General features: G+C 31.7%; 1 protein-coding gene across 1 annotated transcript in view; it reads left to right on the top strand.

The window, feature by feature from the left end:
- Positions 1-7,883, top strand: part of LOC114334814 (gustatory receptor 5a for trehalose-like) — a 28,421-nt gene extending 20,538 nt beyond the window's left edge. Inside the window, exons 6-8 of the mRNA XM_050662396.1 lie at positions 2,719-3,036; positions 4,781-4,870; positions 7,729-7,883. Coding sequence (XP_050518353.1) covers positions 2,719-3,036; positions 4,781-4,870; positions 7,729-7,803 — 483 coding nt within the window. The 3' untranslated portion in view covers positions 7,804-7,883. The remainder of the gene's footprint in view (positions 1-2,718; positions 3,037-4,780; positions 4,871-7,728) is intronic.
- Positions 7,884-14,072: the final 6,189 nt, after the last annotated feature.

Here is a 14,072-nt window from a genome sequence, read left to right as displayed (position 1 = left end):
AAATATCTCATAAATTATTAAATATTTTTTAACCAATTTTTTTTTGCTTATTACTGGTAATATAGCGCAACTTCTTCTATTAAATAAAGTAACTTATACTGCTTATTTAAAACGCAAAAAATACTTTTTTGCAAATTTTTAAATTTTAGATATAATTATTTAAATAAATTGGAGATCAAATTTAATTTAGTAAGTCTTAGGTAAAATATTTGTCCTTCAGCTTTGTATAAAAAAACCCTAAAGACCTTCATTAAAATGTAAATTACCTCAGCAGTTAAAAAAGTAAATATTGTGCAAAAATGACCCCTTTTTAATTATTTAAACAATGATCCCCTTATATGATTTGGATACTTTCTTGAAAATATCTTTTGTACCCACCTAAACTTTGATATAAAATTTGTTTCAACCTGTACGAATTTACATTTTGATTTACATGTAGTGTAATCTTATTTTACTAGCTACCAGGGGTGGGCAAAGTGCGGCCCGCGGGCCGCATGCGGACTTTCAGATATTTTTTTGCGGCCCGTGGATTTTTTTTTTGAATTCTTGCTAATATTAATAATTAAATATAGATAATGCAGCTAATAATTAATACTTTTGCAGCGGGTCATTTTTCCGCAAATTTTCAACATACCGCGGGCAATTATTTGGGTTCCCGACACAGAGTTTTGTCGGCTCCCTCAATGAAATCCATGAAATTTCAACAAATGGAAACGATATGTTTGAAGTAGTCAGGAACTGTTTAGAAAATTTTACATTAACCCGTAACCACCTAGTAAGTGTAACAACAACTGACGGAGCACTAAATTTAAGAGCAGCTAATATTGTAATGTTGAGAAAACTTAAAGATTACATTCATAAACAATTTCCAGAACATTATTTATTATTTTTTCACTGCATAATCCATCAGCAGGTATTGTGCAAAAATGTTTTGAAAGTAGACAACGTTATTTCAATTACAACAAATATTGTTAATTTTATTTGTTCAAAAGGAATAAATCATCGTGCATTCATAGCATTTTTGGAAAAGTTAGAAATAGATCATAGTGATGTCTTATACTACAATCATATTCGGTAGTTGAGTTTAGAAAAGGTTCTTAAAAAATGCTGTGAATTAGGGGAGGAAATTGCTTTATTTATAGAAATGAAAAACTGCAACACATTTGCTAAATTTACAAGTTTTGAACGCAAAATGAAACTTTTAAAATGAAACACAAACTATTCATTGTTCATATAAAAAAAAGAAAAAATTAGTTCATTTCCCTCATTAAAATCATTAAAAACAATGTACCAGAAAATAAGTTTAAAATTTATGAAGAAAAACTTTGTAACTTGCTGACGGAATTTGAAAATGGTATTATAGATTAATTTGCATATTTTTTCAATATTTTTGCATTTTACCAATCTTTACAAATGTCCAAAAGTACATAGCTAAATTTATAGTTTGACTTATCAATACAATCCATTGAGGACCGGAATTGATGATGCTTTGACTAGATTTCCACCCTAAATAGAAAGAATCATGAACAAGGACATAAAACTAAACTAAAACTTTATAACAGCCATTAGGATTCATTTTTCGTCTTTTAATAAATACTAATATACCTTAAATAAGTTTGGAAATAATAGATAATGTGTTTCATAAATATTTTTTTTATTATTTAATTCTTTCAAAGAAAACAAAAACATTGAAGGGAATCTAAGATTTTTTCAAATTTATAACTTTGTCTATTTTTATTTAAATGACGATTCAAAAACATATTCCGGTATTCATCACTTTACGATTTGACAGACAATAAAAGGAATTGAAAATAAAAGTTGTCAAAACTTTAATCGCGTTTTTCTTAAAATTGCTTTTTCAAAGGCGGTGGACATTTTAACTCGAAAGCTACTTGACAGATCCAATTGAAATTTTTCATATATTTTCTTTCGACAGTTCGTGAGATAACGCTGTCGAGATTTTTTTTTTGTTTAACAATATGTTGATTTTCACCCTGTTTACAAAAAATTTTGTTATTTTGACTTTTAAGTACACCGAAAACTCAAAAATCGTTAAAACAAAAAAGTCGACAGCATTATCTCAAGAAAGTCATAAGTCATAAGCTAATAAAATATTCTTGAATTTTTTATTTAATATGATCCAACGACAAGTTTTAATGTCTACTGCAAAATCCATTTTTTTGAGGTGTCTGTGTCTGGTGTCTTTATTTTTCAATATTTTGTCTTGAAGTTTTTTTTAATATTCTTCGAATTGTACTGAATATGTTTATTAATTTAGAAAAGTTTACTTCAAACCATATCCCCCCCCCCCCAACATTAAACAAAATTAGTGAAAGGTCGAACATGTTGAGGTAAAAAATATTGCGGCCCTCGGTAATAGACCAAAAACATTTTGTGGCCCTTACTAGAAAAAGTTTGCCCACCCCTGAGCTAGACTATACTCTGTATCTGTAGACTAGGGAGGGCGAGTCAAGTCCCACAGGACTTGAATTGTCAATAGCTCATTGTCCATCCTGTCATTTCCAGGAAGGTGAACAAATCACCAGGGGACATCTCCCAATTGAATCTAACAGAAATAATTTTAAAAAAATGTTTGGAAAAAAATTTTGAAAAAAAAATTTTTGGAAAAAAATCTATTAGAGACTCGTATAACATAAAATGTGTTATACCACTTTAAAACCGTGGACTATCATTTATTTTTATTTTTCCTTTTTTTAGATCTGCAACTTACAGGTCTGGAGAACCTGCAGGACGAATTACCTACGGATCGTTGCCTTGTGTCAAATCACCAATGAAAGAATCTCCACTTTAATCCTCTTGAGCTTTTTGGTGAACTTATATTTCGTCCTTAAACAAATTTTTAAGAGTTTGACCAAATTCAACGACTCCATTAAGAAGGCGTATTTTTATATCTCTTTTTGCCTAATGGTTATCAGGATTTCCTGCGTTATTATATTTGGTAGCGGCATTCATGATGAATGGCAGGAAACCTCACAGATTCTTCAAACTGTTTCAAGTTCTGCCTACAATGTTGAGGTAAGGTTTGGAAAGTTATTGAATTATTGAATTTATACTTCTTTAGGGACGAGGGTGAATTTTTATTTTTCTGGGCGCATGCGCACACCGACAGTATGGTATTAGTCGCTACATATTTTAAGTTATGTAGCGGAAATAAGGTGTGTGTGAAAAGAATATATTATTAGTGTTTTTAGTAAATATATTTATTATAATTTTTGTGTCTGTGGATTTGCCTTCCTCGTAATAAGTATTATTGAAAATGTTTATTTTCAATTAATCTATCTGTCACCGTGATTGTAATTATGTCCGAGAAATGAACATTTGTATAAACAACGGTGGTAGCTCATCGGTAGATCATTCGCCCACGGATCGAGAGGTCCACCGTTCAAATCCAGACAAAGTCATATTCTATTTTTTTTTTTTATTTTTGGTATTTATTTAGTTCTATCTAAAATTAGTTTAATATTTAAATACAATACAAAAAACTGTTTAAAGTAGATATATTGATTTCGTTGAAATCATAATATGAAGTTAGATTATATTATAAAGAAGTATAACTTCTTAACACATTCTTTTTTTTTATTATTTTTCTACAAAATATACAGGGTGTACCAAAAATACGGGTCATAAATTTAATCGCGTGTTCTGGGACCAAAAATAGTTCAATTGAACCTAACTTAACTTGGTACCAATGTGCACGGAAAAAAAGTTACAGCCCTTTGAAGTTACAAAATAAAAATCGATTTTTTCCAATATATCGAAAACTATTAGAGATTTTTTATTAAAAATAGACATATGGTATTGTTATGGCAGTATTATTTTAAGAAAAGTTTATAATAAAATTTGGACACCCCATAAAAATTTTATGGGGGCTTGTTTTCTTTAAACCCCCCCCAAACTTTTGTGTGCGTTTCAATTTAATTATTATTGTAGCACCATTAGTTAAACACAAGTTTTTAAAAACTTTTTTGTCTCTTAGTACTTTTTCCAAAAGTCAGTTTTTATCGAGATATTTGAATATTTGTCAAATCCACCACATATTTGTATATGGAAAAGTACCATTATGGAGACTTGGTAATAATATGAAAATTTATTTATGATTTACATTTTTAGGTATATTTTGAACCATATTAAAAAAGAAGCCACATCTCGATAAAAGATGCTTCATCAAAAAAATACAAAGAGGCAAGAAAGTTTTAAAAACACTGTGTTTAACTAATGGTACCGCAGTAATAGTTTAATTGGAACGTATACAAACATTTGGGGGGTTTAAAGGAACAAAACCCTCATAAAATGTTTATGTAAACATATTAAAAAAGAAGCCGCAACTCGATAAAAACTGACTTTTCGAAAAAATACTAAGAGGCAAAAAAGTTTTAAAAATATTTATTTTAACTAATGGCACCAGAATAATAATTTATTTGAAATGGACACAAAAGTTTGGGGGGGTTTAAGGGAACAAAACCCCCATAAAATTTTTATGAGGTGCACAAATTTTACTATAATTTTTCTTTAAGATGTTCTTGCCATAATAATGACACATGTCCATTTTCAACAAAAAATCTCTAATAGTTTTCGACATATTAGAAAAAATCGATTTTCATTTTGTAACTTCAAAGGGCTGTAACTTTTTGTGTGTGCATATTTGTACTAAGGTGAGTTAGGTTCAATCGAACTATTTTTGGTCCCATAATATGTGGTTTAATTTATGACCTGTATTTTTGTTACACCCTGTAGTAATGTTCTTTTTGCTTCATTTCAGCTCGAGAGATTCATTAAAACAGTTACAACGTATGAATTAGCTCTTTCCGGCAAAAATTTCTTTAGTGTTAGAAGACAACTTATTTTACAGGTAAGTACATATACTTAACACTCGTATGTCCAGGGCCGCGCCGCCCACGTGTGTAATGTGTGCGGGACACCAGCAATTATGGGGCGCCACTAGAGTTGTTACAACAATTTTACGCAGATCAAAATAACTCTTACCCATTTACCGACTTTGCCACCCTGTATATCTCAACTAACTAACTTCGTTAGCAAAAGTTTATAATCAAAAACAATGAATATGCAGCCTGCCTTAAACGCTTTCCAAGATTTAAGGGTTTAGGCGCAAAATTTCGCGTCAATGTGTTTTAAATTCTATTCTATTTTTGAAAAATTTAAACTCAAAATGAAAGATTGCATTATTATCGAGGGCCAAAAGTCCCTAAAAACTTCTATAATGTTTATTTTAATAAGTTGCAGGGGTGAAAAAAAAAGAGAAAATTTAGTGTGATTTTTAATTTCAAATATCTCATTCGAAAAAGTTTTTGGTCCTTTCAAATAAAACTTTCAGCCCTCGGTAATAATGTAATCTTTCATTATGCGTTTAAATTTTTCAAAAATACTTCTTAGTTTTCTCATGATTCGAAAAAAATTAATGCATTTAAAACAGATTGGAGCGTAATTTTGCTCCTACGCCCTTAAAACAATTCTTGCTCTAGTTTCGGATAGATAGAAAATTTAATAATGTTATTACTACAGCAAATGAAACTGCAGAGAAACTGGATGTGGTGCCCAGTTTTCAACCAGCCACACAGTTACGGCGTCGGAATAAGAGCAGACAGTTCGATTACGAATATAAAGACGAACCGATCTTGGATCCTAAAATGTCATACAAAGTTCATTTCTTTTATTGTGTCCTCGACCAAGCATGAATTTCAGTAAATGAAAGATTTTCGATATTGAAAAATCATGTTGATTCTTTCAAATAATTATATAATTTGAACGACAGTACAGAAAACTCACAATTAAAACTTTTGTGTAGAAACTTGTAAAAAAATGAAATTCAATGATCATCTAGATATAGAGATAGAGGGAGACGATTTGTTTGAAGAAATTCCACAGCTTCTGCCTTTGTTGAAAAAAATAAATAATGATGTTTGTAAAATTTTAAAATTAATATTTTTAAACGAATTTACTGCAGTTTGCCCAAATTTAACAACAGCTCTTATCGAATTAGCTCTTATGATATTATAAAATATTGTAAATAGCATCTAATTAATAGCATCTAAATTAGCATCATATTATAAAATATTATAAATAGCACCTATATTATAAACAGCATCATATTATAAAAAGATTTTTCGAACTGAAGGCGCGAAAAGTTAATTTTTTATATAACATAGCTAAGTATTTAATGTTTAGCTATCTATATCTTTAGTTTTCTATGCTGTTACGTCAAATATTTATTTTTATTTAATTATTTTCCTGTTGCATGTGTAACAATTTTTAGCTATTTTTTTGGTTACAATAAATAAATGATCATTTTGGGCGCCATTAAATGTTTTGCACACAGGAACTACCACGTGCTGGCGCGGCGCTGCTTATGTCGTCTTCCTCCTGGTCTTTAAATCGGGCTCTGGACCTGTTTCTTCTCCTCACTCTATCCGGTCATTGGTTATAAGGCTTTTCATCGATTGTCATTTGGTTCGAGCTTCTGTCATGTGTCACATAATATTAATATATCTACGTCATACGTCTTTGGTTTGTATCATTGGTTATATTAATAACGTATGACGTAGATATATTAATATTATGTGACACATGACAGAAGCTCGAAACAAATGACTGTAAATGAAAAGCCCTATTAAATGTATTTCGATGGCTCCATCTCATTCAATCTCTCTAACTGGAGCCATTTGCTCCAGGAGCTTTGTTTTATTTCAATTTCTGCATTGCTTTGACGACTTCTTTCTTTGTTGGGATGTTATCTTTCTCTCTTTGGTCTTCCATTGCTTCAAACTGGATTTCTGCTTCTTGCAACCTCATCTCATTTATTATCTATTTAGTCTCTCCTCAAAACGTTCTCCAATCTTTCCAGTACCAACTATCCTGATCAGCAATACTCTCTCCTGTTCTGTTTCTAACTATTGATAATCTAGGTTTGAATTCATTTCTGTTCTGATTAACTTTTTTGTAGAATTTTCGCGTTTCCATTTGTGTGTCATATTTCTCCAGCTGTTTTAGTTGGTTTTATATGCGCTCCTTCTTTCTTTCCAGTATTCGTTTTTCGTCTGGTTTCAGATGCTTATACTCTTCCTCTACTTGTCTTTTTCTTTGTCCTTGGAGCCTTGTATATGCTTGATTTTCCATTGATTTGCTTGTGCACATTTCTCTTCATACCAGTCCGACCTTATTTTTTCACGGTCTTTTCTTCCAATCGCTTCAGTTGCTACCTCGTCCAATGTGCTTCCACACTGCTCCAATGATTGTTCCAGACTACACTGCCTACAGACTTTCTTTTCTTGCTATTTCTTTTCCTGCTATTGTAAAGTGTTTTAATGCGTCTTCGTTGTAAATTTGCTCTTTAACTCCTTTAAATTTCTGTGCATTGGAGATTCTAGCTCATATTTTATTTGAGTATATGTTTGCCCCACGTCTTGCACATAGTTCTCTTACGTCGCTGAAATGTCTTGAGTGGAGCAGTACATGGTCGATTTGATTTACTGTATTTCCATCAGGGCTTCTCCATATTCCCTCTTATATCTTTGTGCATAAAGCATCAGATGAGTTCCGTTATTGTTAGACCCTCCATGTAAACTGTGGTTTCCAATAGTTGGCGCGTTCCTTCTCCTTTATTAATCCTAAATTAATTAATTAATTTATCTGAATTGCTGTTGGTATATTTCTAGACCTTATTTATTCTGATTATTGTAATTATAATTTCAGATCGCTGGAACAATCGTTACCTACGAATTAGTCATCATCCAGTTTTACAATGAAATGTTAAAAAATGAAATGTAAATAAAATGAAATCATACATGAAAATTTTTAGTACTTAACACTTTATGTATGTTCTGTAATAAATATACTCCAAATCTTAAGATTTGTATACATTATTTTTCCCTATCTTTACGTTTGTTCTGTTCTCTAGTACGGAATGGAAGCATGGACGTTAAAGGCTGGATTCATTAACAAACTTGAAGTTTTTGAAATGTACTGCCTGCACCGAATGCTTATACCGGTTTACACTCAGTCCTGTTGGACAGGGAATTGGGCAGGGAAGTGGGCAGCGTGAATGTGTAAATATCTCACTCGCACTGCCGCTGCTCATGCTACTGCCATTGCACGGCGCTCTCCAAAAATTCGGTTTTTGGAACGGGAGTCAAAGGAGAAGCAGCGCAAATGCGAGTAAGTCTTAGTCATGAGGACATTGCCGACATTGGTGAGGACTGGTGTGAACACTTCACTCGCGTCGATATCATATTTCAGGCAATATTTCCGATAGCGGCATTAGCAGTGGCAAAGGCTGAGTATAAATCCGGCATTAGAATATTATGGAAAGACATCATGAAAGAGGAAATATTAAGAATCGCGGGCCTCCAGGATAGTGAAGTTTTTGATTATGTAAAAAGTAAGAACACTACATACTTAGGGCACATATTATGAGGATAGTGAACAACTTTTGATCAACTAGTACTAGAAGGAAAGATAGAAGTCTAGGGCGTAAAAAATGTCATGACTGCGTAATGGAGAGCAAGTTATGAAATGCTTCGCAATGCTGCTAAAGGTAGAATAATTTAATCCTGACTATCTGACATCTCACCTGACAAGACAATGTATGGTAGACGCCTACGCAGAAATGCGCGGCACCTTAAGAAGAAGCAGAAGAGGACTTCTTAAAAGAACTTTATGTAATATAAATAAATGATTATAAATAATTATGTATTTAAACAATAATAACCCTCTTGCGTGTCAAAATTGTTTTTGTATTTTTAAAAACAGATCGTTTAAATATTGTTTACAAAAACATCGATTATTTGCACGTAGTATAAGAAAAGTATTAAAAATTTTAGTTACAAGCTCTTCCAAGAGTTACAAAGCTTACTTTGTTACTGAAAAAAACTGATTTACAAATTGTTTTTTTTTGCTTTACACAGTGCAAATCATTATTATAATATGGCTCACAGAACAAACACACCAAATAAGCATTATCCAATAATAACAACGTAAAGACAATATATATGATTTATTGGATAATGGAAAACAGTTTTGGCTAATGACTTGTTTATAAAATTCAATATTTATATCCACTAAATACTTATAAATAAATTATTCTTAAATGTGTGAGAAGTGAATAGCAAAATATTTAAGGTAAGTACTTTCAAAATGTATTCATCTAGACTCTCAGGGGTTCCCAACCGGTGGTACGCGTACCACTGGTGGCACGGGGGAAGATTTCAGGTGGTACGCGTCACGTGTGTGAATCAAGCGATTAAGCTGGGCTGGACCTCTGTCTGCGAAAGTGCCAGTGCAGTTGTTGTGCTTTCATAATAATCTATGAAGCAGTTTTTGGTAAACCCTGGGACTTCAATTGGAAATACCACTAAAGCTAGTTAGAGTGTGGTTTTATAGTTAAGTGTGGCACAGAAAATAGTGACAATCCTATTCCTCAATACGTTGCTTGTTTTTCGAAACGCTTTAGAACTAAAGCATGAAGCCTTCTATGCTGATACGTCACCAACACACAAAGCACTTTGATGTGGTTGGTAATAGGGGTCGCCTATTTCTTGAAAATTTCAAGATCTTTTCTTGATTTCAAGACAAGATCAAGACAAGAAGTAATTTTAGATTTCAAGACAAGACAAGAAATTTTATTCAATACCAAGATTTCTTGTCAAGAAAACAAGAAATCGTGAAATATGTTGACTACCTAATAATAAAAACTAGATTTTATTTTAAATAACAAAGGGCCTAGCCGGGTAAGATGGTGAAAAGTGCCCCCAACCCAATCTAAATTCCATATAGGCCACTTTTTGGCACATATAGAGGAACTCACTTTCTGAAATTTTTAGCCCCCTAGGTGGTCACGTGACCCCCCTAGAGCCTAATTAGGCTTTTTATGTTTTTATTTTTTATCTCAGCCGCATTAAGAGCTAGCCAAAAACTTTATTTATAAAAGTTGTAAGTTTCAAAAAGATCTATATGAAAAAAATTTTTTTTTATTTTTTTGGCGGGAAATTCGAATTTTTAGAACAATTTTAAACTTTTAAATAAATCTGAAAAAAAAACTAAGATACTCGTTTTTACGAAAATTAATTATAATGTGTATTTTTGCACAATCTTTCACCCTGAATTTTTTCATATTTTTAAAATTGGTGAAACGTACCTTTAAAAATAAAAAACCGCATTTTTTCGGTTTTTTTTTTTCGTTTTTTTGATACAATTTTATACATATTTTTCAAAAAATTTAACACCGTCACTAGAATAGGTAAAAAACTGAAAAATAATTGGGATTTGCTTCATAAAAATTTTTTGTAACGCCATCCATTTTCAAGATACAGGGCGTTGAAGAAAACAAAATTTTACATATTTTTTACGATTTTGCCGAAACTACTGGCAATATTGTAATAAAACTTGTAATAGTACATTGCAAACTTGCAATAGTAATTGTAATAATACAACTAAGGATTTAATATTCATCACTGGCGCGCATAGGGGTAATGGTCTGAACTTTTCAAAGAAAAAAAGATAGTACGTCACTGACATATTTCAAATTAACAATCATTTTTGAATTCCTCGTTCAATTTGCAATAAAAAATCTATCTTCTCATTTTTTCATACGACGCGCTGTTTTGCTGCAAAAAATAAAATATCTTAACGCTTCCAAAGTATTCGAATTAATTTTGATAATGGATGTATGAGTTTATTATGTATGTAGATGTAGAAACTACTAGAAGTTCGAATACTTTGTAAGGGTTAAGATCTTTTATTTTTTGAATAAAAATGGCGCGTCGTATGAAAAAATAAGAAGATACATTTTTTGTCACAAATTGAACGAGAAATTAAAAAACAATTGTTAATTTGAAATATGTCAGTGGCGTACTATCTTATTCTTTAAAAAGTTCAGACCATTACCCCTATGCGAGCCAATGATGAATATCAAATCATTAATTGTATGTTAAAATATGCACAATAACCAGCTCTTAAATCCCGCTAAGTATTACAATGTTGCCAGTAGTTTCAGCAAAATCGTAAAAAATGTGTTAAATTTTGTTTTCTTCAACGCCCTGTATTTTGAAAATGGATGGCTTTACAAAAAATTTTTATTAAGCAAACCCCAATTATTTTTCAGTTTTTTACCTATTCTAGTGACAGTGTTACCTTTTTTGAAAAATATGTATAAAATTGTTTCAAAATACGAAAAAAAAACTGAAAAAATGCGGTTTTTTTATTTTTAAAGGTACGTTTCACCAATTTTAAAAGTCTGAAAAAATTCAGGGTGAAAGATTGTGCAAAAATACACATTATAAATAATTAATTTTCGTAAAAACGAGTGTCTTAGTTTTTTTTTTCAGAGTCATTTGAAAGTTTAAAATTGTTCTTAAAATTCGAATTTCCCGCCAAAAAATTTAAAAAAAATTTTTTCTTATAGATCTTTTTGGAACTTACAACTTTTTTAATAAAGTTTTTGGTTAGCTCTTGATGCGCCTGAGATAAAAAATAAAAACATAAAAAGCCTAATTAGGCTCTAGGGGGGTCACGTGACCACCTAGGGGGCTAAAAACTTCAGAAAATGAGTTCCTCTATATGTGCTAAAAATTGGCCTATATGGAATTTAAATCGAGCTGGGGGCACTTTTCACCATCTTACCCGGCTAGGCCCTTTAGCCCATTTTTAAATAGGAATTGATAAGCCATGAATTAAGGCAGATAACACTTATTATGGAGTCAACGCCTAGCTGATTTCTTTGCTTTGTAATTTTTAAAGTTTCTCTTGAAAATAGCCTTTTAGCAGGTACAGATGTTGCTGGCGTTCCGAGAAAATCCTTGGCCATTTTCGATAATGACGGGTAGATATTTTCGTGTCTTCTCCACCAATCAAGTATGTATATTTTCAGAATCTTCTGAACTAGGCTCATTTAAAGATTTTTCAATTTCATACTTCCAAGATTGTAAGTTATCATTATCAGTTTTCTTAAATAGGTAAGTAATATCTAAATCAAATTCGTTATATTCTTTTTTCAAACTAAGTACTGGCTCTGGTATTGGATTCAGTAGTTAGCTTTAAATATTTGTTCAAATTTTTGTAATGCCTCTGATTATAGAAGCTTTTCCCAAGATGAAGAGGAAAATGCCTCTACTTTATGGCAAGAATTCAAAATAACAACAATACAGTATATCCAATTAGTTTTGTTATAGTGTTTCAGTATTTTATCTCTCGCAGCTTGAATGCAGTAAATTAATTGCTCATCGGTAGTGTCTCTATCAATTTTATTATTAAGTTCATGAGCCCATATTTCCAGTTTGTCCAAAAGTAAATTTACTCCAATTACCACCAATGGGAGTGTGCAATATTTTTCCGCTTCGAGAATTGAAGAAAGTGTTTTAAACCTTCTCAGATACTGACAAAATTTACTGATCAGAACTATTCTTTATCTAACATTTTCCAATTATTTAGATTTTGGTTGTCGTCACAAAATATAGTTTTAAGCATTTTTTACACTTAAGCCCCATGTTAGCATCTCGAAAGTTAAATGCCATCTTGTAGGCACATCTATGTAGTTCTAGCATAGTCATCTTACAATTTATGGCCTCGCAAGTTTAAGTTGCATTTGAACTGAGTTTTTGATTTTTCTTACAAGGTGCATTTATAGCCGTTTCTACTTCAATCTCATCCTCCAAATAATCAAAATCCTTTTCGATGTCTAAACTGTTTCGATTTGGCTCAGCCATTTTTATGAAATTCTGGACAGCGAAGCTTAGAATATGTGCGAAACATACAAAATGCTTATTGTAAGCATGCAACTACACATCAATTTTGGGTTCGTCAGGAAACAAATGCAGATCAGGGACTCCCTCCAGTGGCAGTGGAGGCCGTGTTAGCACGCAACGCAATAAAAAGGTCGCTGTCGAATCACCCGACCGGGTAATCAAGAAATTTCAAGACCTTGAAATTTCTTGAGCCAAGACAAGATATAAGATGTCAAGAAAACGTCAAGACAAGATTTTTTTAAATTTCTTGATTTTTTCTCAAGACAAGACAAGAAGTTGTTGTCAAGACAAGAATTCTTGTCTTGTCGGCACCTAGTTGGTAAGCTGATCGAATTGTTTTAAAAGAGAATCTTCTTTTTTGAGAAAGAAAATAAATGTATGACTAGCTACTAAATATGATACTAATTTAATAAAGGCATCCTACCTTGTTAGATGTAGAATTGCAAAGCATGGAAATCCACACACTAGGTGAAACCCTTTTACTACCGGCCGCTGTAGAAATGGCCCAAACCATGGTATGGAAATGTTAGGAGAAAAGGCAGTCATGAAAATTTAAAAAACTTATACAGAAGTAAAAACTTCAAATTGTATTCTGTCATAAAATCGTTTATTTAAAAACTATCTAAAAGTCATCCACATGGATTGCAAAACGTTTTCGTTCTAATCAGAGCATCTTCAGTGCCTAGAATGAAGTATTTCCACGTTAGATTAAGGCAAAAAGGTTAAAATTGTGACTGTTAATAAGAAAAATATGTGGAGAATACCTACATTCCGCAAATTAGTTGTCACTATGGGCCATTCCACGAACATACGCCTGTTTTGGATTACTTCGACAACGAATATTTTACTGTGCAATATAAGAAGTACGAAAGTAAATGGCGCTAATAATTATTCCAATAAACAACAATGTAATTTGCAATTTACTTTCGTTCTTCTTATTTTGCACAGTAAAATATTCGTTGTCGAAGTAATCCAAAACAGGCGTATGTTCGTGGAATAGGGTATAGCACACCAATGAAGGTGGTAACTTCATAATATATGGCTTAAATTATAAAGTTTTTTCTGGATTAGAGAGTTGCCAATTTAGACTTTACAATAGATTCTCAAAATATTTTTAAAACAGTTTTAATTATATTTTCAATCAGTTATTAACAACCTTTACATTTTAATTAAAATCCAAAAATTAAAACTACACTTTTTGAAGTTCGTAACAAAAAATTGACTTTACCTTGTCTTGTCTTGTCACTCTTTGTCATTCCATTTCCTTTTATATCAGTTGGTCTGTGCTAATTGAAATGG

Source organism: Diabrotica virgifera, chromosome 9, assembly GCF_917563875.1.
Source record: "Diabrotica virgifera virgifera chromosome 9, PGI_DIABVI_V3a".
NCBI lineage: Eukaryota > Metazoa > Arthropoda > Insecta > Coleoptera > Chrysomelidae > Diabrotica > Diabrotica virgifera.
This window is presented reverse-complemented; position numbering and strand designations above follow the sequence as displayed.